Raw genomic sequence first — 25,535 nt, forward strand, 5'->3', positions numbered from 1 at the left:
CAGCCTTCTGGCGTATCAGCCACTCCTCCCAGTTTTGTGTCATCAGTGAACTTGCTGATGGTACACTCTGTCCCCTCGTCCAGGTCATTGATGAACAAGTTGAACAAGACTGGGCCGAGTACTGAGCCCTGGGGAACTCCACTAGCTACCAGTCTCCCAACTGGACTCTGTCCCTCATTGTTTGAATGTTCTTTTATGGAAATGTACTGGCTATGGCAGGTGAAATCGCAGACTTGCAGGATGGTTGGGGCTGAAAGGGCCCTCTGGAGATCGTCTTGTCCAGGCCTCTGCTCAAGCAGGGCCACCTAGAGACAGTTGCCCAGAACTATGTCCACATGGAATATATTTTTTTGTAATATACGTAATGGTGTTTAATGTTTCTATTCCATAGATGATTTTTTTTTTAACATCAGCACTTAATGTAACCAGCAGGTGCTTCTACGAATGTGTGACTTCTCTTCCACTTACCTGTAGATGGAGTATGCATGAGGGAAAACAGGCTTCTGCTCTTGGAAAATATTTTTTCACTGATCTTATTTAGCTATTTGTGTAGTGTATTATTTTCTGATTTATTTGTAACATTAGTGTGTTACTAGCCACATGAAAATTCTTATGGGGATGAGACGTAAGAAAGATACGCAGCAGAACTGTGACAGATGCTGACAAAGACGATCAGGGGTATGGAACGACCTCTGTAAGGGAAGCTGTTAGTCGTTTCTGTGTGGAGAAAACTGAAGTGTGGAGGATAAAAGTTTATAAAATAATGACAGGTGGCAGGGAGGAAGTTAAATAAGGCATGACTTCACTGCCCCTTCAAATACAACAAGTATGAGGCTTCAGCTGAAACTAGCAGATAGAGGGTCAAAATGTGAACTCAGGAAATCTTTGCTGCAGGATGTTGGCATGCTTAAAATGTGCCCCAAAATAATAAAAAAAATTAAGAAAAATCCATTAATAATAAATAAGGTGATATGGTGTTTGGCTGATGAAGCTCTTGAACTGTAATTCACTGGAATTGGAGAGAGTCTGCTGCGTAGTATCATTATACTACTCTACCCATGATGGCTCCTTGGGTGCTGCTCTTCAGGATGCTGGGCTAAGTGCACATTTGACGTGACCTTTTGAGGACTGTTACTTTGGTGCTCTATTAACCTTCTGCCAAGCTTTTTATTCTTCCGTTACTTTCATTCAAAGGATATAGAGTAAAAGCTCGCACGTATTTCATGTATGTGGAGGATCGTGGCAGTCCTTAACAGTGCTTTAGAAAGCTGACCTCTGTTTTCACCTAATATTTATGAAAAAAACAGGGCTGTTGGGAGAAATCTGAGTGGAGCATCTGGACCAGAGGTATCTGACAAGAGGCTGCTTCTGAATATTTGGCTGGACGGTGGTGATATTTCAGTTAGTGAGGTCAATGCTTGAGGAAAGAGGGCTCTTTGATTCATTTAATGTGCTTGCTTAGAACAATTGAGTCTTGGTTTTAAGAAAAGTAACTTCTTACAGCAGAGAAGACAGATACAGTTACATCTCTTAGTAGTGTTAGAAAAAAGTTTATACGCCAGGAAACTAAAAAAAAATTCTAGAAAAGGTAGCTCAAATGCGGATGTAAATATTGCTCTAGACATGATACAGTAAAGAATAATTTCTCTTTTTAGGTAAGTGTGCAGGATAAAAGTTAACTAAAAATGGAGTGATAACCAAAAGCTATTGCTTACTGGAAGAAGCAAGTCTGAAGACCTTTACCAACTGTCATCATCAATGGAGATCATGTGTCAGATTTTTGCAGTGTCTCCATTCTACAGAAGATGTCTTCATTGCTGATGCTGTGGAAATTATTCCTGAGAAGTAAACAAGAACTGCAAAGTATTGCTTAGACTGAGCTATTTAAAGCAATGGTGAAGTGTATTGTAGTAGGCTGCTCTGAGTTCATTTAATTTTATGGATTGTAGAAGTCCTTCTCTGAGGGATGACTGTTTACAAAATCCCTGAAGGTCTTCTGGGTTTGCAGGACTGTTGGGACATAGTAGCTAGATGGACGTGGGCCAAAGTTTACATTACAGGCATAGAGGAATTGGGTTAAATGTTACAGTTCTGTACCTTTGTTTTCTTCTTGTTTTTGTCAAACTTCAGTTCATGGAGATAGAGTAACTTTCCCCCCTCTGTTTTCTCCTTTTACCTCATATGATTGTTCTGAGAGTAAATTAATCATTTTCAGGAGCTAAGCTGTCAGGTTGTATAAATTCTGTGCAGAAGAAAATTGTCTTCTGCAGCAGTTGAATCTCTGAATGGGACTTGTTTGCAGGTTTTTCTGTTAGTTATTATAATTTGATCAAGGCAAATTAATTGTCCTGCTTGACATCTTACGTTGTGTTACATTCTTTGATACAACCTTTTAACTTTAATTTTTAGTGTTGTTATATGATACTTAGTTTTAGCAATTTGTCATGCATAGTATTTCTATTGATTGGTGGGTTGGTTGCACACAAGAAGAGCTCTTTCCTTGAAGTGTTTCTGATCTAAGCAAATGTGCCACATACTTAAGGCTTTGTAATCAATTTATTATGAATGTTAAAAAAATTGTACTTTCAGTAAACATTAGAAAATCCAGGTTTAAGTGCTGAAGTTTAACCTATTTGCATGTATAGCTCTTCTTACAGAATAAATTTTAGAAGTGAGTACAATTTGGTGCTATTTCTGTTAATCTGGAAGATACACTATATGTGTGTGCATTTAGCAGTCACATAGCTGAACTTTAAGAACCTTTACATTTTACATCACAACTTCAAGAAAGTGTGAAGAAATATTGCTGCTTTGACTCGGAATGCTTGACTGAAAGCAATGGAAGGTACTAAGTCATACTTGCAGTGGGAAAGAAAGACACTAAAGCAGATTGCTTGCTTATGAGCGTGACTCATTCTTGAGCTGTGCTGTAGTCATAGCTGTATGCCAGCTATACCTCCTTTTGAGGAAACAAAAGTTAAATGTCTAAACTTTAGAGGAAAGTTAATCCCTTGTGATCAATCTGGTTGTGCTTGATGATCTCCTTGTAGGTGAACAGAAATGTGATACAAATGTTCTTATGTTAACCTCAAAAATATTTTCCAAGAATTTAGAGGAAGAGGAAAAAAAGTCATTGCCCCTTTTTACTGAGCATCCATACTACAAAAGCAAATATATCCCAGGAAGCAGATACTCTACATTGCACAATAAGGCGGCAGCCACACAGGAAAGGTTGGGCTCTTGGCACAGCCCCTGAGGGGAAATGCTTCCTTGAAAGGAGCCATTGTTGCTGGATCTGGGTCTTCAGACTCCCAGTTCTCCACTAGAATATTTGTGGTTCTCTTGGTGCGGGGATGGGGCATCTTTGCCATCTCCATTATCTGGCCATAATAGTCTTGGTTATTTAATCAAATAGAAGGAATAAAGTTCATAGCCCATGCGAGAAGGGAACATCTTTTTGGAAACAGCTTCAGTGCTCAGCTATTGAAAACTCACGCTGGGTGTAATGGCGCCGTGCCTTACCCAAGGTATTTGAAGCAGTTTAACTTTCCCTTCCAAGAATGAATAAAACATTTCATTGTCCCTGTTGTCAAAGTCTGTGAATTCTAACCCAAATGTCTGGTATACTCTTCCAAGAGAGGAAAGAAACAATAAGCATCTAAAATAAATGTATGCTGTATTCGATTCCCTGACTGTGGAACAAACCTTCTTTCCCTCACAGCAGCCAGGTAGGAGATCCAGAAATCTTAAAAGGAAACAAGGAAAGACTGTATTCTCTGTGCCTGAGAGTGGGAACAAGCTTTGGGCAATTTTGACTTTCGGTTCTTGATTTATCAGTTGAAAATCTTCATTAATATAAATAGGTGCTTCTTGAAGTAAGATAAATGAGATGCCAGGAAGGTTAGGTGGTAAAGTGCTTGACTAATTGTCCTTGATATGAATGACTGCTTTCCTAAATTATCTTCTCACACATCTTCAACTTGTGCATGTGCTGTTACATTAATAGCGAATTTTTAAGTGGCTTGAAAATAACGATCTGGAGACCAGTTCGAAAGTAAGTTTTGAGTATGGTATTGGTTATAGTACTTTGTTATCATGATGAATTGTGATACTAAGTTTATTGTTATATGTAGAATTATCTTTCCTTAATGTAGCATGTATTCTACTATAAACATTGCAATTGCTATTGCAGCCTGCAAAAAATATACTTTACAAAGAATACACTCTACAAATGTAAATACAATTTTGGTTTGGTGATTGTTGGATACAATGGTCTTCCTTAAGCCTAAACACAGAAACAAAAGCTTGTATTATAACAGAAAGCCCAAGATGGGAAGTGATAAAATAGGTATTGAGTGGAGGGCTTTGTTAAAATGTAGCTCGTGTACTTGTAAAATTTCCATGTATTCATGAAACTATTATGTCATTCTTATTGTTAGAGCTTGGTTAGTTGACTAAAGTGTTAAGCTTTGTTTGTAGTACATATTATAACCTTTCTTCAAAATATAGCTGGAGGATTTTTGATCTTCCATAGTTCTTTTAGCTTGTAGGTCTTATATTATGTGGATAACTTCGTATTTAAGGATTCAGCTGCAAGCTACTGGAGAACCGTAAATTGCAATGAATTCCGTTCATGTAAGGTGCATTTCTCGGATCAAAGGTGCTTCTCAAATTTTGGGGGCGGGCAAAGACAGGACCTGGTGTGTGGTGCCTGGCTTGCCAGGTGGTGTGAGAAGACTAGATATAGAGTTGTGCTGCGGCTCAGCTATATGGATCCCTCTGAGTCCAGGGTAACCCCCTCTGCCCCAAATCATGGCTGTGGTCCTAGATATGAAGCGGAAGCTACCACTGCAACAGTGGTGCACATAGAGATGCAAAAATGCTGAGTGCAGGCACACCTGTGTTCAGAAGCTCCTTGAAGACTGTAAGAATCCATAAAAAGGAACTTTGGAAATTGTTTCCTCTGAGGAGATACCAAGACTAAGGACTGAGGGATGATGAATCCTGATAACAGACGGTTTGGAGACAAGATGTCATGTGGATTTTAGCAGGGTGTTCTTACAGCCTTTAAAATAAACTCCTAGCTTTTGTAATTGCAAAGTTTAAATAAAAAAAAATTTTTTTTTCCATTTTCAATGGCTGCAGGGTCTGCCTATCTTCAAAATCAGCCAGCGGAGAAATTTTAGGAAATAGTACATTATTTTTATAGATAAATAGAAGTAGGTTCTCTTATGTAAAGGAGGAGGACTGGAAAGTAACTATGGGACTTATGTCCAGGGTACTGTGGGCAGAAGCTTTGGTTTTCAGCTCTTGAAAGCTTGAAATGTTCTCTTCAAGTTTACTTTTTTGAGCAATTGATTTTTAAAGTGTGCAGCATGTTATGTGATATGGTTTGAGAAGAATGTGCTCCAAAATATTTTCTTGTCTTTATTTTTTCTGATCTTTACATCTTCTTAGTCTTGTGTCCTTGTCCATTTATTTATTGGTACAGCACTTTTTAAATCAGTGTTTTAGATTCAGCTTTTCAGGTATTGTATGTGGAACTCTTTGGCAGTTGGCATGGGCAGGAGCTGCAAGCTCAAGTAGTAATAGCTGATAAGACTTTTCCTTCTATTTTTATAGCTCCATTTAACAGTGTGCTTTTTCTAGAGTATGGTTTCTTAAACTATACCTAGAACTTCTTTCCTCAGCTGCTGGCAATTCTGACATCAGATTAAATATTACACGTGCATTGAAAGCAATGTATTGAATGCAGCTTTGCATGGTCGGTGCTGCCAAGTGTTGTGTAGACCAGGACGTCTCATTAGCAAGATGGCAAAGGAGATCTTGGGTCAAGAGCAGATTTTTTTTTTAACTGCTAGTAGCCGGATAAGAGATACTTTTTTTAATATGTGTATGGACATAATATTCACATTTTGAAATACACTTCAATATTCAAAGCAACTTCTGGCATTCAGCCTGAGGTACGAGTGCAGAGCTGTCTTCCAAAACACCATCTCCTTGGATGTGCCAAGAGCTCCTGTGCAGCACCTGATACACAGCCCTTGCAGGGTGATGTGGAAAGCTGGCTTCCACAGAAGGGCAAAAGCAGGCACTTTTCCTCTGTCAGTCGCTTTGTGGAATTAATGGCCATCCTCTTCTGCTAATGGTCAGCTATAGCCCAGGCTGCCTTTATTTCTTTCCTAAGAAGTTGAATGTATTTTGAAACTGAATGTATTCACGTAAGATGCATTCATGCCTCTTCCTGGCCTGTTACTGCTCTTCTAGTTTGAGTAGTACTTCAGTTTTTAATTCCATAACTGCCAGTATGGCAGAGATTGAGCATTAGTTGGTGTTTTGTGTATGTAAAGCAGTGGCTTTACCTCCTGTAGGTCCATTGCATGAATGCCAAAAACCTTTACTGTAACACATGTCAAAAATGGACTCAGTTTGGTAACAGCTCTGCATGTGTGGGAATCGTGTGTTACTGGAATGGGAATAAGCCCTGGTGGTAAACATTGCCATTGTAAGGTCTCTTACCTTGCTAGTTGATTCCTTCTTGTGGTAAAGGCTTGGAAGTGTGGCTCTAAAGTGCAGAAATGTTTAGTTTCTGAGTGACTGAAATAATGTTTGGCTTCCTAGTTTCAAAATGAAACAGGGTTTTTCCATGTTTTGACAGCTAGTCAGGGTGCAGTTGAAGATGATGCCTGTCTGCTATGCAACAGGCACTATCTGTGGTTAAGAATGACTGTTCAAGATACATTTCTTTTTTAATTCGGAAATCTGAAAGACTTGTAATGACATCAGATCACTTAGAAACTTAATTTTCAACTCCAGAGTTGTGAAGTGTCTCTTAATAGAGGATATATTTATTACAAATGAGTTCTTGAAAAGGATTTGCAAAGTCTTTCTGTAGCCCTTAAAGATACCATATGGATCCTTTTGGACCCAGGAGAGCCAGACTGGTCAGTTAGTAAGACACAAGATCAGATTTCAGGAATATGATTCATGTTTGATCTATATCGTGATCTTTTTCTAGACAGGCCAATTGTGGGGTTTTTTTGGTCTTGATTCTCTTCCTGTAGAAATTTATTGTGCTTGGCTTATTTAATGACGGTGCTTACATAGGGAACCAAGGAAGATTGACTCATATTAATGTCTATGCATAGGTGGTTTTTAAATTTGGCCTCCTTCATGCATGTCTCTCACTTTTCCTGTCTGCTTTGCTAGGTCCTTTGTGTTCCTACCAAAGCAGTGCTGGTTGATCCCTGTCTTGTATGGAAAAGTAACTTATTTCTGCAACGTTTGTGTAGTGACTAGCTTACCCGTTTTAGCTTTGTAGCACTTGATCTCTAAAGGTCGTCTAATTTGGGGTATGTGATTGCTTCGTTATGCTCTGTGATAAACTGTAAAATGCTGAGAGTGAGAAATGCATGTATTTCTTAACCGTGGCCTTTAATATTGATCAGCTCCTCAAAATGAATGTTGTCTTCACTCACAACAGCTGTAAATACAAGGAAGGGTTTGGTCAGAGGCATATATGCTTTTAGCTGGGCAGATAATATCAGGACTCGTGCGCAGACCTGAAACTGTCTGCAGGCTCCTGGGGAGGCATTTGTGGTTTGAATAGAAGGAGCTGGACCGGGCGGCTGATGCCTGGAAGTGCAGCCTCCGCGCCAGCCCGGCCACAGTCTTGCAATTGTTCAGCCACACTGGAGGGAAGAGGGAAAAAAAAAAAGCTTTCCAAGCAGTGCCAAATTTTCTTTGATATGTTAATCTTTTGATAACAGTTTGAAAAGCCCTTGGAGACTTTTTTTTAGATTTTAGACAAAATAGTTCATTTGTCAGGACTTCCCTTGTAGATAGGGTCTCAGTTATTAAGAACTGCCTCACTAACTCATGATAACAAAAGCAAGTGCAGAGGACAGCCGCTGGACTGCTTGTTGGTAAGAGAAACTCTTCTCGTTATCTCAGGGTTTTTACAAGTATCTGGAAAGAACAAAATAGGGAACATTTAAGATGCAAGTTTGTAAGTTTATTTACTTGTGTTTTTTAAGCAGGCAAATGATGACAGAGCATAAGCATGTGCAACAGCTTGATAATTTTTATATGCATATCCATACAGGGATTTTACTAAGACTTAAGATGTCAAAATTACATTTTCATCTGAGAAACTTGGTATTGAAATTACCCAGTGACTGCAGGAGATCTCAAAAGTTTTTTTTTTTTTTTTTTTTGTAGCTTTAGTCTTTCCATACCTTGGAATTTTTCTCTTGAAATCATGAAACTTCCAGTCAAGCTGGGAAACTGGAAGAATAAACTGATGGCACTGATGTATGTGTGCTAAAGGAGAATTAGTTTTTAAGGATTATGGACTTCGGACAAATGTTGAGAACAGAGGGAAGATCTCTTTTCTTCCCGCCCCCCAAATCAAACTTGAAGGGTAAAATTTGCACTGAAGTGGTTCACTAATTATGCCAGCTATTAGAACACTGACTTCAGATAAGCGAGTGGTCCTTCGAAAGTGTGGCGTGCAGAACTCTTAAAGCATACTGATAGAGACTTACTGGAGTTCTTTGACAACAACATTTTCCTTAATAAATATGCCATGAGTTGACCTGCATCTCTTATAATGTTGCTACAAATGTTTATTGCCTATAAATATTTTGGTAGAACTGTGTGGTATCCTGGTTGTTTAGTCAGGATAGATCAACAAATAGGTATTGGTGTAGTAATCAGTAAAGTTGCAACACTTTCTTCACTGTGGGGAATGCATGTAGTTTTAGGGTCTGTACGCTGCTCTAATTTCTCCAGTGATCTAATTTGTGATCTACTTCAGCTCCAAAATAATATCAACTTTAATCTGAAACTGCAGGTGCTGTCCTACTCACAACTGTGTACTCTTCAGGACAGAGGCAAATAGCAAATGTAGTTTACTACATTTTGATATACTTTTTTTTACAAAGTTGCAGACTTTATGTTTAAGCATGTGATTCAGATGTATGCTCTTAGAAGCACTTACAGTTCAGACACCGTTCAGCTGATGGCCATACCGTTTGTTAAATTTATACCTATGTTCTGAAATGTTGCGAGTGCTTTCATTCTCTTAGTCTCAGTGGCAAACAGCATTTCTTTTACAGACCTTTATGAGACTAGTATATGCTTAGCTATGCAATAGTAACTTGATGAGTTAAAATTATGTAAGTGGAGTGACAGTAACTTTCACCATTTCCATTGGTTTTGGCCCCTTTCTTTAAAAGGAATAAATAGTGCTTTTTAGGTGCTGTTTTCAGTTTGTTAAATGGGGAAAGGACTTCTCTAGCTGTTCACTCCAGGGAACTGTGTCGGAGAGAGATTGAGTGGCAGCCCTTGCATCAGGATATTCCTGAGTCCATGTTGCTTCTTGTGAGTGGATTTCAACCTCACTTCAATTCCCTTGTAGTCTGAAAAGGCCAAGGCTTATATTTAAATATTGAATTAAATATTTAATATATTGAAATGTTTAATTTCCAGCCATGTTATAGAAGGAAGGAAGTAAAGATTAAACACGGATTGCTAAATTCTCTTCTGAGTTGGTGAGATGCTGCTACTTCTTTCTTTGGTCTGACCCGGCAGCCTGAAGTCACCCCCAAAGAGGGCAACCCTGTGGAGCCTGTGGTGGTGGTGTTCAACCCCAACTTTCAGCAGGGCAGCGAGAAACAAACCCAAAACTGCTATGTGTTTGAACACTTGATAATGTGCCAAAAGGGATAAGATTGGAGAAAGAGTGCTTTTCTTTGTTCCTAAATAGTAATGATTTCCATCACCCATCAACTAAGAAAAGATCTCTCATGTTTTCTAAGTTTAGAGATTTGAATTTGAGTTTAATGTGGAAAATTACAAGCAGTATGTGAGATATCGAGAATGTGTGTGTTAGCTGAAGGTTGCTCAGTAAATGAGTCTGTATAAAATAATGCAGATGGAGCTAATGATGTGAGTCAAAAATAGCCTCCTAATGCTCCTCGTGTATTCCCTGTGTGATTCTACCCAGCTGTTCAAAGAACTCATTGAATCGCAGGAATTATTGCTGGTGCTCTCAGTGCTGAGATTTCCCTCCGTGCTTCTTCAGACCAACAACTTGATGCCCCTTCCTAGCTGTGGAACAGCCCTAAATTAAAGCAATTGCACTTCTCTCTCATGCTGCTGCTGCGGTGTCCCATAAGGTGCCTGTTCAGACGTGTTGGCCATATGGAAATCTCAGTTGAGATTTATTGATCTTGAAGCTGTTTGCATTTATTTTGCTGCCTGGTGCTTTCCCATATCAAGTACAGTTGTTGCTAGATATGTTCATCAAGATTGGAGTGTTGCCTGCAGGCACTGTTTTTGATGTTGCAGTATGCTGCAGCGGGGGAATGTGTGTTTGTTAGAGAGCAGACTACTTCAGGTGTGATGAGTCTAATAATTGTCTCATGGAGCTGTGAACTCTTTTAGAAGTATAATTCTGTAAATACACAAAACTTTGAGGCTGCATGACTTCTTGATTGAAAATGTGACTTGTGTGGTGTACATACAGTTTGGTGTTAATTCAAAGGTTGTTCTTGGGAGCTTTCTTAGCAATCCTGTGTAGGTTTAGGACACATTTTAACTGGTTTCATATGTATATATATGTCTTTCCCAGGATAAAAAGCTAGTTAGTGAAGAAAAGTGGCAATTTAAACAAAAACGTGGTTTAGATCTTGCATGACTCGTGTAACATATGAGGAAGTATCAGTGGTGCACATCTTTTGGCTTAATTTCCAAATTAATCTGCAGTAAGAAAAGTATTCGTAGTGCAGTATTGGGTAGTAATAGAAGATTTTCAGCCTAACAAAGCAGGGAGCGTGTGAGCTCGTGTTTCTGTCAAAGGAGAGGGTTGTTACCCAATGGGCTTCCTTCCATACAGAACAAAATACAAACTGTATCAAACACGCAATTTCTGAAGGGCTGAGTAGTTTTTCACCTGTGCCTGAGCCTGTGTGGTGGTGCGGTTCTTTGCTTCACGTGTGTGTTTCTTCCACTTGGACCTTACTCAGCAGTGCGAATAGATTCTGAGGAGACCCAGGTTTGGGCAGCAAGAGAAACCTTTTCTGTTGGGTTCCTGCTTCATTTGTTGGCTTAGTTGGAAAGGAGGTGGTAGCTTGCAGAAAACACGTGAGGATGTGATGATGCTGATAAACTGCAGGGATTGGGAGGAAGGATCCTTTGAAGCTGGCGTCGCTGCTGAATGTAAGTGCATGGTTCCAGGGGCTGGCTTCGAGAGGATCTGACTTGCAGTCTGGTGATTTGATCTGTGAAAGTATTGAGGAGTTAATGACAGCAAAGAACCTGGTAATGGTTGTGCTTTCATCATAATGCTACCTAATACTGAGTATTTTAAGTAGTGGCATCCTAGTCTTCGGTGGACAGCTGAGATGAAGTTAAGTGGATGGCTTTCACCTTGATTTTTTTTTTTTTTTCTTTGTAACAGCATTCTCTCTGAAAAATGACAGTTACAATAACTACTTGTACTATGGCAGTGAATCCTTAATACTCAAGGACTGCTTATATGCTGTGGTAGTAAGTGCTGTCGTCTTGGAGGTTTATGTATTTGCAGTAGATAAAATCAAAGGCTGTACAGTGTCAGTGCAGAGAATCATAGTTAATTCGTGTCTTGGCAGGTGAGCACTGGCTGTTCAGTGGTTTTAACTACAGTAGGTGGTCCTGTGGAAATACAGTACGGATGCATTAATTATAAATTGTATGCAATTAACATGTGCGGGGGTGCCCAAATGAAGTTTAGATGCAGTTTTAATTTCAAAAATTCAGCTTTTCGACCTGGTATGTTTGATTTTCTTTGTTCACGTGGTGTTGAAACTTCTGATGAGCCTTGTAGTATGCTGTAGCCTTTTGTTTGTAGTTCTTCCCTGTTGGAATAGGGATCTCTGTGCACTATGTTGCACTATATGCACTATCTATCTCATAGACAGCTTCATATTTTTTCATGACTCTCCCTATTCATGAAACTTGTGATGATAATTTGTCCTCAAAGCACCTCTCAAGATTTGCAACTATGAGAGATTTACAATAAGAAATGAAATCATTGATACAAATTGAATGGTAAAAGAATTGGAAAGAAGGGAAAAGACTAATTGACCATTAAGCATGCCTTGATTTAGAAATATCAATCTGGGGACTAACCTTGGTTTTAGCATGTACTTATTTTTCTGCTCAGATGAGAAATGCACGTCTCGGGGGTACAGTGCCTTTCCTCTTGAAGGATAGCCTGGCTTCTGAAAACATCTGATTGGAGTTATTGCATATAGAATAATAGAAATGTGTGATCTTGACCTACTTTTAAGCTTTTTTTGGAGGTTTAATTTAAGTTTTCATCGTGAGGTTTGTAAAATATACCAAAAACTGCATCTGGAGAATGTGACCAAGTTGAATTGGTACAAGCTCTTTTCCCTCCTTCAAAGCCTGCTGTTTCTGCAGTATTTCACTTGTATTCACCCAGTGTTCAATCTTAAAGCTTTACTAGAGCTCCTTGGGTCATTACTACTGGAAACTAGTAACAGTGCAAATTTAAATCTATATTAATGTGTTGTCAGTGTGTTTTATGTGTATGCACTTACAGAAAATAACTCAAAACAACCTAATACTTATGTATAAAATCAGTAATGTGGCTTCAATTTTTAATTCTTTTGTTGTTAAAGGTCTTCCATATCTCAAGTCGAGAAGTTCCATATCATACTAACCATGGAGAAAGAAGAAAAGAAATTTGTCAATAAAGCAGAAGAAGATGAGATGGTAATTAATTCTGTTCATCTGTTTTTATACAGTGAAAGAGAGAAATTTTCATGGTTTTTTCTTTAAATGGGGCATATGACATCAGGAAGTGGACTGTCTCACTTTAAATCAGTTTAGCAATTTTGTAAGGTTATCCTTGATAATCTTTTTGGTATTAAGAAATCTAGTCTTGGGATAGGGAATGTTTTTGTTGAAAGCCTTTGCAAAGGTGCTGGATTGGCTGCATTGAGGTCAGTAGTCCAACAGATAACTTTTTTTTTTTTTTTTTTTTTAAAGGAAAACAAAAGCAAAGTGGGTTGTGTGGGGGTTTTGGTTTTGGGTTTTTTTCTCCTTCAGCTTTTTTCTTGTCATCTAAAACAGGTGAATGCTCCATAAGCTGACTGTACTCTGCATATTCCTGCATATTCATATTTATGCAGATAAGACCTACTCTCTAAAGCATGGCAAGCAGTTTTATGGGTATTTGGTAGCACATAAACTTGGCTTCCTACTGGAGCAATGATACCTCTTACCATTTATCCTAGAAGACTCAGCAGTCAGCTTTGACAGGAAAATAGTGGCAGCTGATCTTTACATTTCTAGCCCATTCTGGAGACAGCAGAAACTATTTGGGGTATATAGGGACTTCTGTTCTAAAAAATGGTAGATTCCTGTGAACTGAAGTCCTTGTTCCGTCTTTGTGCATACTGCTAGGAAAAGCTGCTCTGCACTTAGACCAGCTCTAATATGGAGAGTACGCGAATACACCTTACAACAAGAAACCGAGATGCTTATGGGTCTGATCACTAAAATAAATGGGTTTTGGTGGATATAGTTTTGTTTTGTCCCAAAAGAAGCATTAATGTCTTCCACTATCTTTCACCCACCTGTTTTTATTGGTAAGGAGTGAATACTGGCTCCAGTGTTTTGGGGGTAACAGAGAATAGGTTTTGTCACTGCTTTTTGTCAGCCGAGAAGGCTGCAAAGCAAACTTGTTGAAAAGCCTTTCCTTAAGAAGGGAGTTTAAACAATTTCTAATACTGTTTAACGAAAAGTACAAAAAAAAATTTGCAAAAAGTTGGTGTCAATGTGAACAATGTGGGTGGGGCTCAATAGGAAACTTCATTGCCCTTTTGCAGCAGGAAATATAATCTAATGATGTAATGTGAAACTCAGGAATGTAACACAGCATCTACCAAGTGACTGAATTATCTTCTGTTTCTGGCCATCATCAGGTTAGGTTGGTACTTGCCTTTGACCAAGGCACACTTAATACTTTGTGGGGTTTTTTTAATGGAAGAAGATGATTTTTCCAGCTGGTGCAAGTTACAGAACCTTTGACAGTGTGGCTTGCAGTTTCTAATGTTCACAGTAGCATTTCTTGTTAAATGGCAGGCAAAATGAGCCTGTTTCTCTTCTAAAAAGTAGTGTTTGATGGATATACAGGCTTGTTTAGAAAACATGAAATTCAGCTAGCACCAGTAATTCAAAACTATGTATGCTAGCTAATCAAATGCTAATGTGGTAAAATCAGCATTTGGCAAAACCACATACGCTTTTGCTGTTAAATGCTTAGCTGACTTGTGCTGTGTCATGGTCAAAAATTTGGTTGTTCACTTGAGAGTTAAGGCAGGTTGTGTTGCAACCTCAGTCCTTAGGGAGCAGTGCAGAGAGGAGACAGGTCCTGCAATGAAATGTTTTAAACGATGCAGATGTTCTGCCTTTGTCAGGCTTTTACTGATATTTGTATTTCTGACGGAGCAAGACAATGTTCCTCTTTGTTGCCACTCCATCATGTATTAAGTTTTTTAAATCTTTCCTTCCCCCCAAAAAGAAAAAGGAGAAAATGGCTTTGAAATTTGATTCACTTTAAATACCGCACTTTATGAAAAATTAATATTGGCTTCCTGAGCCAGAGTAATTAAGAGAATCATTGTTTCTTATTTGTCTCTCTTTCCACACAGGAGATCTATGGCTATGATCTATGTCGCTGGAAGTTGGTGCTAGTTACTGTAGGAGTGATCTGTTCTGGTGGCTTTCTTCTCCTCCTCCTCTACTGGATGCCTCAGTGGCGTGTGAAAGCAACATGCAAAAGGACTACGCTTAAAGACTGTGAAGTGGTTCTGCTGAGAACAACTGTAAGTCTATAGGACAGTGTGCTTCTCCCAGTTTGCAGTTGTTTCACATCCCTCTTGCTGCTCGCTACAATACACAAATCCTTGCCTGCAATGTAGACATGATTCTTGTTCACAGCACTGCAGAACTGTGCTCCTTGGTACTGTACATAGGTTTGCCCATGTGGGAAGATTGACAGCTGTTTGCAGAGGACACAGCAAAAAGAAAGTCTTTGCTTTTGGGTTTTAGGAATTAAATACATGAATGCTGTTGTCATCAGAAGTTATAGAACAGATGCCAACCTGATAACATGGTTTTCGTGTTTTCCCTCCTTTACTCAGCAAAGACACATTTATTGAATTAGGGTGTAACTGTGGAGCCAAGTGTGCTTTGATTTCAAGTGATTTTCTTCCTCCACAATTGCTGTGTATAGTCCCTGGTTATGAACTTGTGTTAAGTCCTCAGTTATTTGAGGTTGCAGGGTGAGTACAGCTGAATGCATAGGAATCCCATAGTTTCTCCTGCCACGGAACAGCTATATTAAATTGTGAAGGGCTGACGATGTCAGAATTCAAGTACCAAGACTCATTGCTTGAAAGAAAAGAAATCTTTCAGTGCAAAAAACACACTTCTAGAATTATGGAAAATGTATTCTTAAGGTAGCTGATGTTAACTTGGGCGTATCATCTGTAGTTATGTATGGGGTCTGCTAATCTGTCATCGGTTGTCAACACATTTTGCTGCAGCTGTTGTAGTAAAATGTTGTTTAAATGTTGTTTCAACCAACTCATTTTTTTTCCCCCCTCTTTTTAAGGATGAATTCAAGATATGGTTTTGTGCAAAGGTTCGCATTATGCCTTTGGGAGCCCATCCTTTACAGAATCCTAACCCTATTGTACACAAGGTTTCAGATGGCCATGCTGTTAATTTCTGTGAATCTACTGCAGAAGAGAATAAAAATTATTTGAAAAAATATTTGCCTGTAAGTAAACCTGTGATAGTACACTTGCTAATTTTCAAAGTATCTCAAGTAGTATCTAGATTACACACGTACAGTACTGTATAGGTGAGCTGCTACTTTTGCCTAAAAGACTAACTCATTCTTTGGATGGAACACAAATATTTTCCTCAATAACCTGTTACTGGAAATTGTGGAATGCTCAAAAGATTATTTTGAAAGAAAAGTATTTATTTTTCAGTGAAGTTTTTCTAAATACACTTTCTATCGCTGTTCAGAATAAAGTCAGTCAGAAGAGAGGTGCTAAGTGGTGCTAGTTTAATATCTATGTCTCTTGCCCTTGCAGATTCGTTATTTCACACATCACAGCGTGAAGTATTTCTGGAACTATTCAGTTCAAAGTTTTGATACTGTACGGTAAGAACACTTTTTTTCTTTTGTGTTGTGCTTCAAACTGCATTTTTTTCTTTTTAAAATATGATAGCATGCCTAAGAACATGGTGAAAGTTGGTATCATATTTTGACCAGCTGTTTTAGGTCATTGAGTCTTTGCTTGAACCATAGTGAGAGCAGGGAGATTTTAACTCTGTGTGACTTTGGAAGGAAAGTATTTGTTTAATCTACTTCTATCAAGCATGATTTGTATAGGGTGACAGGCTGCATGCCTCTGCAGGCTTTTTGCCTGTTCTTGGAGTGTTATTTGAGAATCAGAGCACCTGTTTATAGACGGTAGTTCTTTTTCTATAAACTCTTTAAAAAACTTTCCTCTAATGGAATAACTTAGATTTTTTTTTTTTTTTGCTTTGCTGCTGAGCTAGACCCAAAGGGAGTATCTAGGAAGAGAGGAATTCACCAAATACTTTGTTGCTCACCTTTGTGTAGGTCTGCTGCTACATTTTAGTCCAGTTGAGCTGAATTTGATCCCTCTCTTCTTACTCTTTAGTAACAAACCCATGTCTCTTGCATTGATAGGAAACATCGTTCAGTGGGCAGTACTAGCTGTGCTCGCTGAATGTGATGTGCTGTATTTTCTTTTATCCAGCAGCACTGTTGCATGATGTTAGGGTTGGAGAAGAAAGTTCTTTTTTCCAATGCTACTGATAGGGCCTCCTCATAGCACTAACAAGTTAAATGAACACAGGCTTCTGAGTTTTTGACAACTGCTTGTTAAAACCAGAAGTTCAGATTAGAAATTCAGATTAGAAATATAACCTCTTTTTAACTTAAATCGCTGTTCACTGCATTGAACCATCATGTCGAGAAGTCCAAGCACTACATACAGAAAAAATTAATGACCAGTGACTGAAGGAAAGAAAAACAGCCAAAATTTCTGTAAGAAGCAGCATACTCTGCAAATATTTCTTATGTTTTTGGAAAAAGTGTGTGCAAATAGTATGGAAAGTTATTAGCAATGGCAACAATTTAAAAAAATTATCATGATACAAGCAGTTACAAAACTGAGCCCTCCTCCTCTGAGAGGGTGGAAATGTCTCAGTTTGTGTGTAAGTAATTAAAAGTCTTGTATGCATTTTTTTTATGTTAAGCCTCCCATGAATTACAGTGGTGCAGGTAGTGACACTGTCATTCTACATTACAGGGTCCTGTTCTCATGCCTATAGTGTTGCTAATTTAAACTGTTCAAAGGGAATATTTCCCACAGATGAGATTAAAAAAACCCCAAACTTATACTTTTATGCTAAGAACAGGTATGGGAAAAAATCACACAACTTCATGTCTTCAGGAAAAAAAAAAATTGTTCCTTAGCATTAAAGCAGTGACTTGAAGCTTGGCATTTATTGGCTGTTTGACTGTGCCTTTTGATGTTCTTGTGATAACTCAGCCAATTTATAAGCCCCAGAAAAATCTCTGATATGCCTGTGAAGTTATGTGAGCAGTCATTCGATCACATTCTTGCTGATATGCCAAACTTTCATTTGTTTGATGTATTAGCAACGACTGAGCCTGACCACTTGTTTAGTCAGGTACTGTAGTTGAGCTGGACACCGTTATTTAGCAATTGGATAATAAAGAGGAGAAACAGCTGGATGTGAGACATGAGTGATACTGGCTGAGTACTAAGTCACTTTTGCACAAGGTCAAATACGAACGGGAGTTTGCTATAACTTTTCTCTAAAGTGAATTAGGTATGATCATGTAGTGAAGTGGTAGATACCACCTGTGAAGTAATAACTGATGAGTGGTAAATATTCTGAAAAGAAGTTTTAAAAAATTGTCCTTCATTCAGATACTTTTTCTTAATCTGCACTTCAGTTTATGTAAACCGCAGAGATCGGTATTACCTAGTAAAGTGGTAGAGAATCAAGTTTATGTTTGAAAAGAGACAGTATATGAGACAGGGCTTTATAGAATAATCCATAAGGCAAGCAACATAGTTGTAGCTGTGATCTGAGCACGATACTGCGTCATGAAAATAGATTCACTCTGTGCAGTTAATTATGCAAGTATCCAGAGACAGAACAGTTTGATCACATAATTAAAGACTTAGCACAATACAGAAGGGAGGCAAATTAAGATTTCTTGCGCAACTAATTTGGTTATGAGAGCTTGAGTTTCATATCATTGTTCTTGTTATAATAATGTAATATTACGATCACTGTTTTAAACACAGGAAACACAAGTGTAATTGTTCTTAAACTAAATCAGACTTGGTCACATAGCCAAAGAGGATGCAACTTTGACCTTGTATGTCTGTTTTGTTTTAGCTAGTGTCAACTGAATCTCTTGAGTGAGTTGATGAGTGCTTTATGTAATAAACTATGTGCACACAGGGATTTTTTTAAATGCCCTGGGAATTCAGTACTGTAACAGTACTGTAAAAAGCAGATTACATCCTGCTTGAAGCTTTGTCGTTGCACGGACATTACACACATAGGTATGCATATTTGCATATAAAGCACTTCGTTTTAGGGACCCTTCTTAAACCCACTGTTATATTCCTTTTTTGCAGGAAAAGAGAAACTGAATCATTTGGGATAGAATGGGAAGAAAGGCACAGTTGTTAACAGATAATTGTATATTTATTAATCTAAAAATCATAATTTTTAAATCCTTGAACTTGAAAAAAATCTTAGAGAAACCTTGTAAACGTTTTCACCTTCTGTTCTTTTATGAGAAGTTGGTGGAAATGTGGTCCTAGCCTCTGCAATAGTGAGGATGTGTAAAGCTTTCCCTGTGCTCTAGAGAAGGGAAAAAATTGTTACTGTATATGCACAATAAAGAGTCTTTTCTTCACCGGGACAACTCCGAATCCTTTTTAGTAGATAACTTAATAGACATCCAATATAAAAAAGACTTATGTTGAATAGTACTGGTTTTGTCATGTCATCTGTGAAAGCCTTTTCGAAGGTAATGATGTTTTCCTGTGCATCCAAAGTATGTCTGCTAGAAAATGCCTGGATATTGGGCATGATATGTCCAATTTACTGAGTTTGGTAGTTGAAATGGTCCCATAGCTGTAAACATCGTGATGTTTCGGGTGTGCTTGCTTATCTGCAGATCTTCTATATTAATAGTATTTGCTTTCACAGCATGTAGAAAAGTCCTGTGAAGATGAGTCTTCCAATGATAAGGAAGGACTTAAAATGTAGACTGTACTTTACCTGGTCATGGATAAAATTTTCATAGCAAGATGCTGCAAAATAGCTTCAGTATAGATTTATTTGATATATTGATTAATAGTTGTTTCTAAAGTGCTTCCATTACCACTTAGAGACAAATAAAGATGATTTGAAGAAATATTAATTCATATTGACGTACTATATTTTATAAAACTTGCACACTTTTTCTTTTTAGAGGCCTTTGAATACTAGTTATGCTAGTATTTGACTTCATTTTTTTTAAAGTGTATCTCCATTTTGATTGAAATAGATATCCTTCCTATGGACTAAGACATGTCAACAAGAGGACTGCTTTTAACGTCTCATTGGTATCTGCAGTTGTGACAAAAATAGCTACAAAAATGTTAAAACATAGACTTTGTTCTTTTATAATGCAGTGTAACTCTTGGCAAAGACCGAGCTCTCTTGAGTTACTGAATTCGTCATCATGTCAGGTTTCTTAAATAACTCATTGACTTCTTCCTTTGCTTAGAGGTCTAGATGAATCTACATTCTGTTCTTCAATTCATAATGAACACAGCAGAGGACTGACAAAGGGAATGCATGATTACAGGTAATTTTATAGTATTTGGGGGAAGAGTTGTTTTCGTTCCATTACCTGTGCTCAAAGTATTAACAAAAGTAGAAGACAATTGAGTGATAAGTGTTTACAAACAGGCTCTTACACTTCCTTAAAAGAGGCTTGGTTTTCTTACCTATATGTTGAGTAGGAACTAGACTCTGATGATATGTTGACTTACTTTTCTCAAACTACACTGACCGTGGGAATTGGAACTATTGCTTAAAGTAATTCAGAATATATTTCTGAAATTGTATTCACTACTAAACATTTTGAAATAAAATGATTGTACAAAAAAAAAACAAGCAGTTATGTTTTCAACCACGTTAGCAGGTATACAGTGAAATTTGGCAGTTGATATAAAACCAAGTGGTTATTTTTTCCACACAACTCGCCTTTAAGTGACATAAATGTTACCATAACATACTGTCATTGTTCAAGGGAATGTGTGGGTTCAGAGGCAAATAGGCTGATTCCCAGTGGAAAAGTCCATCAAGAGTGCTTTCTTTGGAAAGATGCTCATTTGTCTCAAGCTTCAGATTGTTGAAGTCTTGAAGGGAGTGCTGAGGGAGATCACTCTGCTGCTGCTGCTTGTTTTCTTTCCCATCCTTGGCTAGTGGTCATTGTGAGAGCGGGGATGGTGTGCTGGATGGCTAATAAGGAATATTGGATGCCAGGAAGCAGCAAACCTGGCCTAAACTGTAATTAATTTCTTATTTTAGAAAGATCAGGCTGAAACTTCCCAGGTCTCAGAACTTTGGCTTTAATTTCAAAAGCTTGGTTAGTATCACAGGTGTGTCCCAAGGCTTGCATGTCTCTGGTTGGGGCTAAATGCATTCCTCACTTCTTTTAATTCTGGTTGGTGAGAAATAACTGGGGAAAAAATACTGATCTTTTAATATGCTATTTTAGACTAATGGTGTAAATATGCCTGTCAGGGGACGCAGCTGAAGTGCATAGGTAGAAAAGAACTTAGTCTAGAAAAAACCTTTAAAATGTAACTTCAGTGGTATATAGTTCAGGGATTGCTTAGTTCTCAAATGTGAACAGAAAACTGGAATATATATTATGAAAATGTAGATATGTATTTAATTATTGGTGTTGTAAATTATTGGTACGCTACCCAAACTATTCTAGGTTCTGTTGCGTTCCTAGCTGGTTTTTTGCAAATGAGACCTTCTTAGAGTTTAAAATATGGAAGTATCTGCTTGCTCCTCATCCCTTTTTCTGTCAATTTGTGTCTTTTCTTACAATAAAAGGCTTTTAATAACATCCTTTAAGGGCTGCTTCATGTCAGTGTCATTTAACCAGCTCACATTCCATCAGAGTTTAGTTTCTTGTCCCCCTCCCTCTTTTATGATTTGCCTTTCTTCATGCTAAGAGTAAAACTAAGATACAGAACCATGAAAACAGTGTCTTACTGCAGGGTAAGAGTTAACACTTCTTTGAACTTAAGTGAATGAGAACCCCATACTGGCTTTCAGAATGACATGTTTGATAACATTGGACCTATACACAGTTCATTGGGAAATCTTATTATGAATAGAGCATTAAAATTAAGTTACAGCTTAAATTGAAGTATAAAATAATTACCTTTGTATTGAAACATCTCACTGGGTAAATGTTTTCTGATAAACACCTTCTGAAACAATATGGTAATAAAAGGGGCTGCAAATTAAGTAATATTTTATACTTTTTCATATTAATGGAATTACTTTGAAGTGAATAAGATTTCTAATAAAATTTTTAACTGTCTTTTGATATTTTTTTAATGCAGAAAAGCATTCTATGGAGCAAATGAAATTGCTGTGAAAGTGCCTTCCATTTTTAAGCTTCTGATTAAGGAGGTAGGATCTTTTCTTTAACAAATTAAAAAAAAAATAATTAAAATTACTTTAAGTACAATGACTATTGGACTGGTCTTCAAATAATGATGTAAACCAGAAACCTTCCCACAGAGCCCAGCACTGTAAAGCAAAAGGATATGGACCTTTATTTTTCAGCTCTCCAAACTTAAGAGGCCTTAGCTGTAAGCTCTCCAGAGTTCACAAACTGATGCCTTAGCAAGGATATTAGAAAACGTGTCAGAATTCTTTGGGAGGGATTATACATTACAACATACGCATCAAATCAAATGTATTCTTGCACATATTTTTGTTGGATTTGTTCCATTTCCCTTGTATCAGGTGGGTTTGAATAATTGACTTGTTACCCATGTGCTATAATAATGCATGAAAGAAACTTTTGAACAAAGAAACTCTTCAACCTGAACTAGCAGAGTAAGAACTTGAGGTGTCCGTGCACTTATTAAGAAGAAATAGATAATAAAATCCAAATTAATTGAAGAAATGTAACTTAAAGTGCATCAGAAGTTACTATCATTTTGCTTTTGAGGTGTAGGGGAAAATGCATGCAGTCTTAAAAGTATGTATTTGTGTATTAGTGAGAACTGTGCTTTTGGGGGTCGAGGAAGTAGTGAAAAAGAGGGATCGGTCTGGCAAAAGAGACAAAAATAGTGTATGAAGAACTGAAAGGTTTATCTCCTCCATGGAGGAGGAGGATTATGTTTCTGACTCTCTTCTGACGGAGAATGCATGTGACCTTTTGGTGTAACTTTAATTTTCTGTTATTCTTCTAGGTTCTCAACCCTTTTTACATTTTTCAGTTGTTTAGTGTGATATTGTGGATCACTGATGAATATCACTACTATGCATTAGCAATTGTGATCATGTCTGTAATATCCATTGTTAGTTCACTCTACACCATTAGAAAGGTAAGCTCAAAGCAAAGAGATGCATCTTTTCAGCTTTTTACCGATTGGTTTATTTTGATGTGAAATTGCCTACAAATCTTCAAGAATTTCTCAGAGGTATGCAGGTAGAATATTCTTATGGGTTTTCCCTCTTTGATCTGAAAGAATTTGGATTTACAGTTCTCTTCAAGACCCCTCTCTGCTGAGTTTCCGTGCTGTTGAATCAGTAGGTTGACCTCAGGTAACAGAAACACTACCTCACTTAAACGAAACCTGGACACAAATTCAGTTTTATTGACAGTAGCGATTCCATCTTGCATTGTCTACTTCTGTTTGAAAAAGTCCAACAGAACTGAGCACCAGCCAAATGCGTAGACTATTAAATTGGTGATGCATCTTTTTTCTGTAGACTTAGCTGTAGCTGATGGAAATCAAAGTAGTAATTATCCTTAAATTGCAATCCTTGAATTCAGATCAGAGATAAAAGAACCCCTGTTGCCTTAATCCAAGTTCATATGACTACTGCAGTTTTTACTTGTGTATGTTAATGACCAAATGTTTTTATACCATTTTGTGTAGCAGTATGTATTTGTTTCCAGAATGCTGTTAAAAGTAGGAACCTGCACAGGTTGATGCACTTAAACTTTATTTGCCCATAAGTTTCCTAAACTAAGCCCAAGAGAATGTTTTTAGTAACATTTTGTTGTAAAAGAATGTTGGTAAAGAATCTCATCACTTCTGCTTGTAGAGGCAGAATGAGCACTTAGAAGACAAGCTGTGCTTTCAAATAATAAACTGTTTTCTCCCCTCTGCAGCAATATGTTGTGTTACATGACATGGTAGCAGCTCACAGCATTGTCAGGGTTTCTGTCTGCAGAGGAAACCAAGGTAAATTTCACAGACGGTTTGGAAGGTGGAGTTTAAATTGTTCATTAAGTGTGAGTGTAAAGTTGGTGTGCATCTGTGCTTTCTTTGATCAGCTTGAAATGCTTGTGTTTCTTAGCAAAATTGCATGGGAAAAGGTGAAGTTGCAAAGTGGAATTTAGATAGGATAATCACCTGTTCAGGGTTATCCTTCTAGATGGTATTTTTAGCAAGTCTCATCAGGTGTGTTTAGATGAGGTGCTTGTCCTAGTCTTGTTTCTCATTGTCTACCACTTCACATAGGTGATTGTCATTGTAGTTTCTTTCTTGGCTTAAAGATGTGCATGCGTTGAGTTTCCATTACAGTTTATTACCCAGTAGGGGCTGCCAGTTGATTGCTGGACTTTTGCTCATTTGGATACTACAGTAGTGGAAGATGGTTAGGTTGTGGTGTGTGATACTGTTTTGTAAGACATGCGTTTGTGTTGGACTTATGTCTTTATACTGAAGTTGTACTTTAGTTAATTGTTAGTATCTTTTGTACAAGATTCCTTTAATTTGTTATGGTGAACTATATCCATGTGCTCTAGAGTTTAATCTGTGATGGAATTGGGTTTATCAATGGCTTTTTCTATATATTTTCAAAAACTTTTCATAATGCCATTAATGAAATGGAGCATAATCTTGTCACCACCTGGATCTTAGCTGTGAGGATCTTTATCAGGTTTTGCAAATGGTGTCTGTTTTCAGGTAAACTTATTTGTGTTTTAACACTCAGAAATAGAAGAAATCCTTTCCACCGACCTTGTGCCTGGAGATATCATGTTAATTCCATCTAATGGGACAATTATGCCCTGTGATGCAGTACTTCTCAGTGGTACTTGCATTGTAAATGAAAGTATGTTAACAGGTAAAGTAAACTTGATACAGTTTTGCATGGCTAAATGTATTAGTTTATACCTGTGTGCATGCTTAACTTGCAGTGTGCTGTAGCAGAAGAGGATATGTTTATTTTGCTTGAAATGTGTATGTTCTTGTAATTAGACATGCTTCTAAGTACTTATGTACTTGTGTTCTGCTTATCTGCAACAGCTACCTGGTACTGCTTGGCAACTCCAAAAATGAGTGGTGGTTTCTTGTTGGAAAGCTTTCTTCTTGATAGTTTGTCTTCCTGCTTCTTGACTTGGTGTTCTCAGTGCAGTTTGAGTTCTGCAGTATTTTTCTTCAGAAAATTTTTGCCCACACTTTTTAGCTGCTTCCAAGAATGAAGGTAGTGAGTATGATGTTCTGCTGTATTTAAAACCAGAACTTATTATCTCAGGTTATGCCTGCATACTCTGAAACCAGGGACTTGATGTATTTGAAGGTCAGCTTTAGTGAATAGGATGGACTTTTTGTTATTCCTTGGATAAACTGTCCAAATTGTCAGCATTTAGAAAATTGTAGTTCAGAGATTGTGCATTTTATCATATTCAGTTCTTTGAATATGCTTGAGTTTCTTGCTGCTGCTACTGATAAAAATTGATTGCAGCCCTAGCTTGAGCGTACTTAGTCACCAAAGGCACTGAGAATTATTTTCTTCAGCTTCTAGTTTTTCTGAGTAAAGATGGGTTGATGCTTTGCAGCAGGAGAAGGGAGCTTGTCCTGTTTTCTTTCAATGAAATGTATTTTACACCTATCTGAAATAAGAGGCACAAAAGCTGTATTGGTGAATAATGAAGAGTTAGATAGGATTTGGATAAGGAATCTGCTGAGCTGAGGCTAATAGGTGAGAGACTACCTAACAATGTGCTGAATGGAAGATGACTTCTACTGTAAGTCTCGCTTGTGTGCTGCTGAAGTGAGATTACGTTGTTCTACTTGATGTTGTGAAGGAAAAAACGTTCA

At 37.7% G+C, this 25,535-nt stretch overlaps 1 protein-coding gene across 2 annotated transcripts in view; it reads left to right on the plus strand.

The window, feature by feature from the left end:
- Window positions 1-25,535, plus strand: part of ATP13A3 (ATPase 13A3) — a 58,598-nt gene that overhangs the window by 10,171 nt on the left and 22,892 nt on the right. For both annotated transcript variants that reach the window (XM_035895265.1, XM_035895266.1), the window contains exons 3-11: window positions 12,690-12,783; window positions 14,727-14,900; window positions 15,692-15,859; window positions 16,182-16,252; window positions 19,946-20,026; window positions 21,810-21,879; window positions 22,671-22,805; window positions 23,600-23,672; window positions 24,427-24,558. In XM_035895265.1, coding sequence (XP_035751158.1) covers window positions 12,690-12,783; window positions 14,727-14,900; window positions 15,692-15,859; window positions 16,182-16,252; window positions 19,946-20,026; window positions 21,810-21,879; window positions 22,671-22,805; window positions 23,600-23,672; window positions 24,427-24,558 — 998 coding nt within the window. The remainder of the gene's footprint in view (window positions 1-12,689; window positions 12,784-14,726; window positions 14,901-15,691; window positions 15,860-16,181; window positions 16,253-19,945; window positions 20,027-21,809; window positions 21,880-22,670; window positions 22,806-23,599; window positions 23,673-24,426; window positions 24,559-25,535) is intronic.

Source organism: Egretta garzetta, unplaced genomic scaffold, assembly GCF_000687185.1.
Source record: "Egretta garzetta isolate BGI_Z169 unplaced genomic scaffold, ASM68718v1 scaffold425, whole genome shotgun sequence".
NCBI lineage: Eukaryota > Metazoa > Chordata > Aves > Pelecaniformes > Ardeidae > Egretta > Egretta garzetta.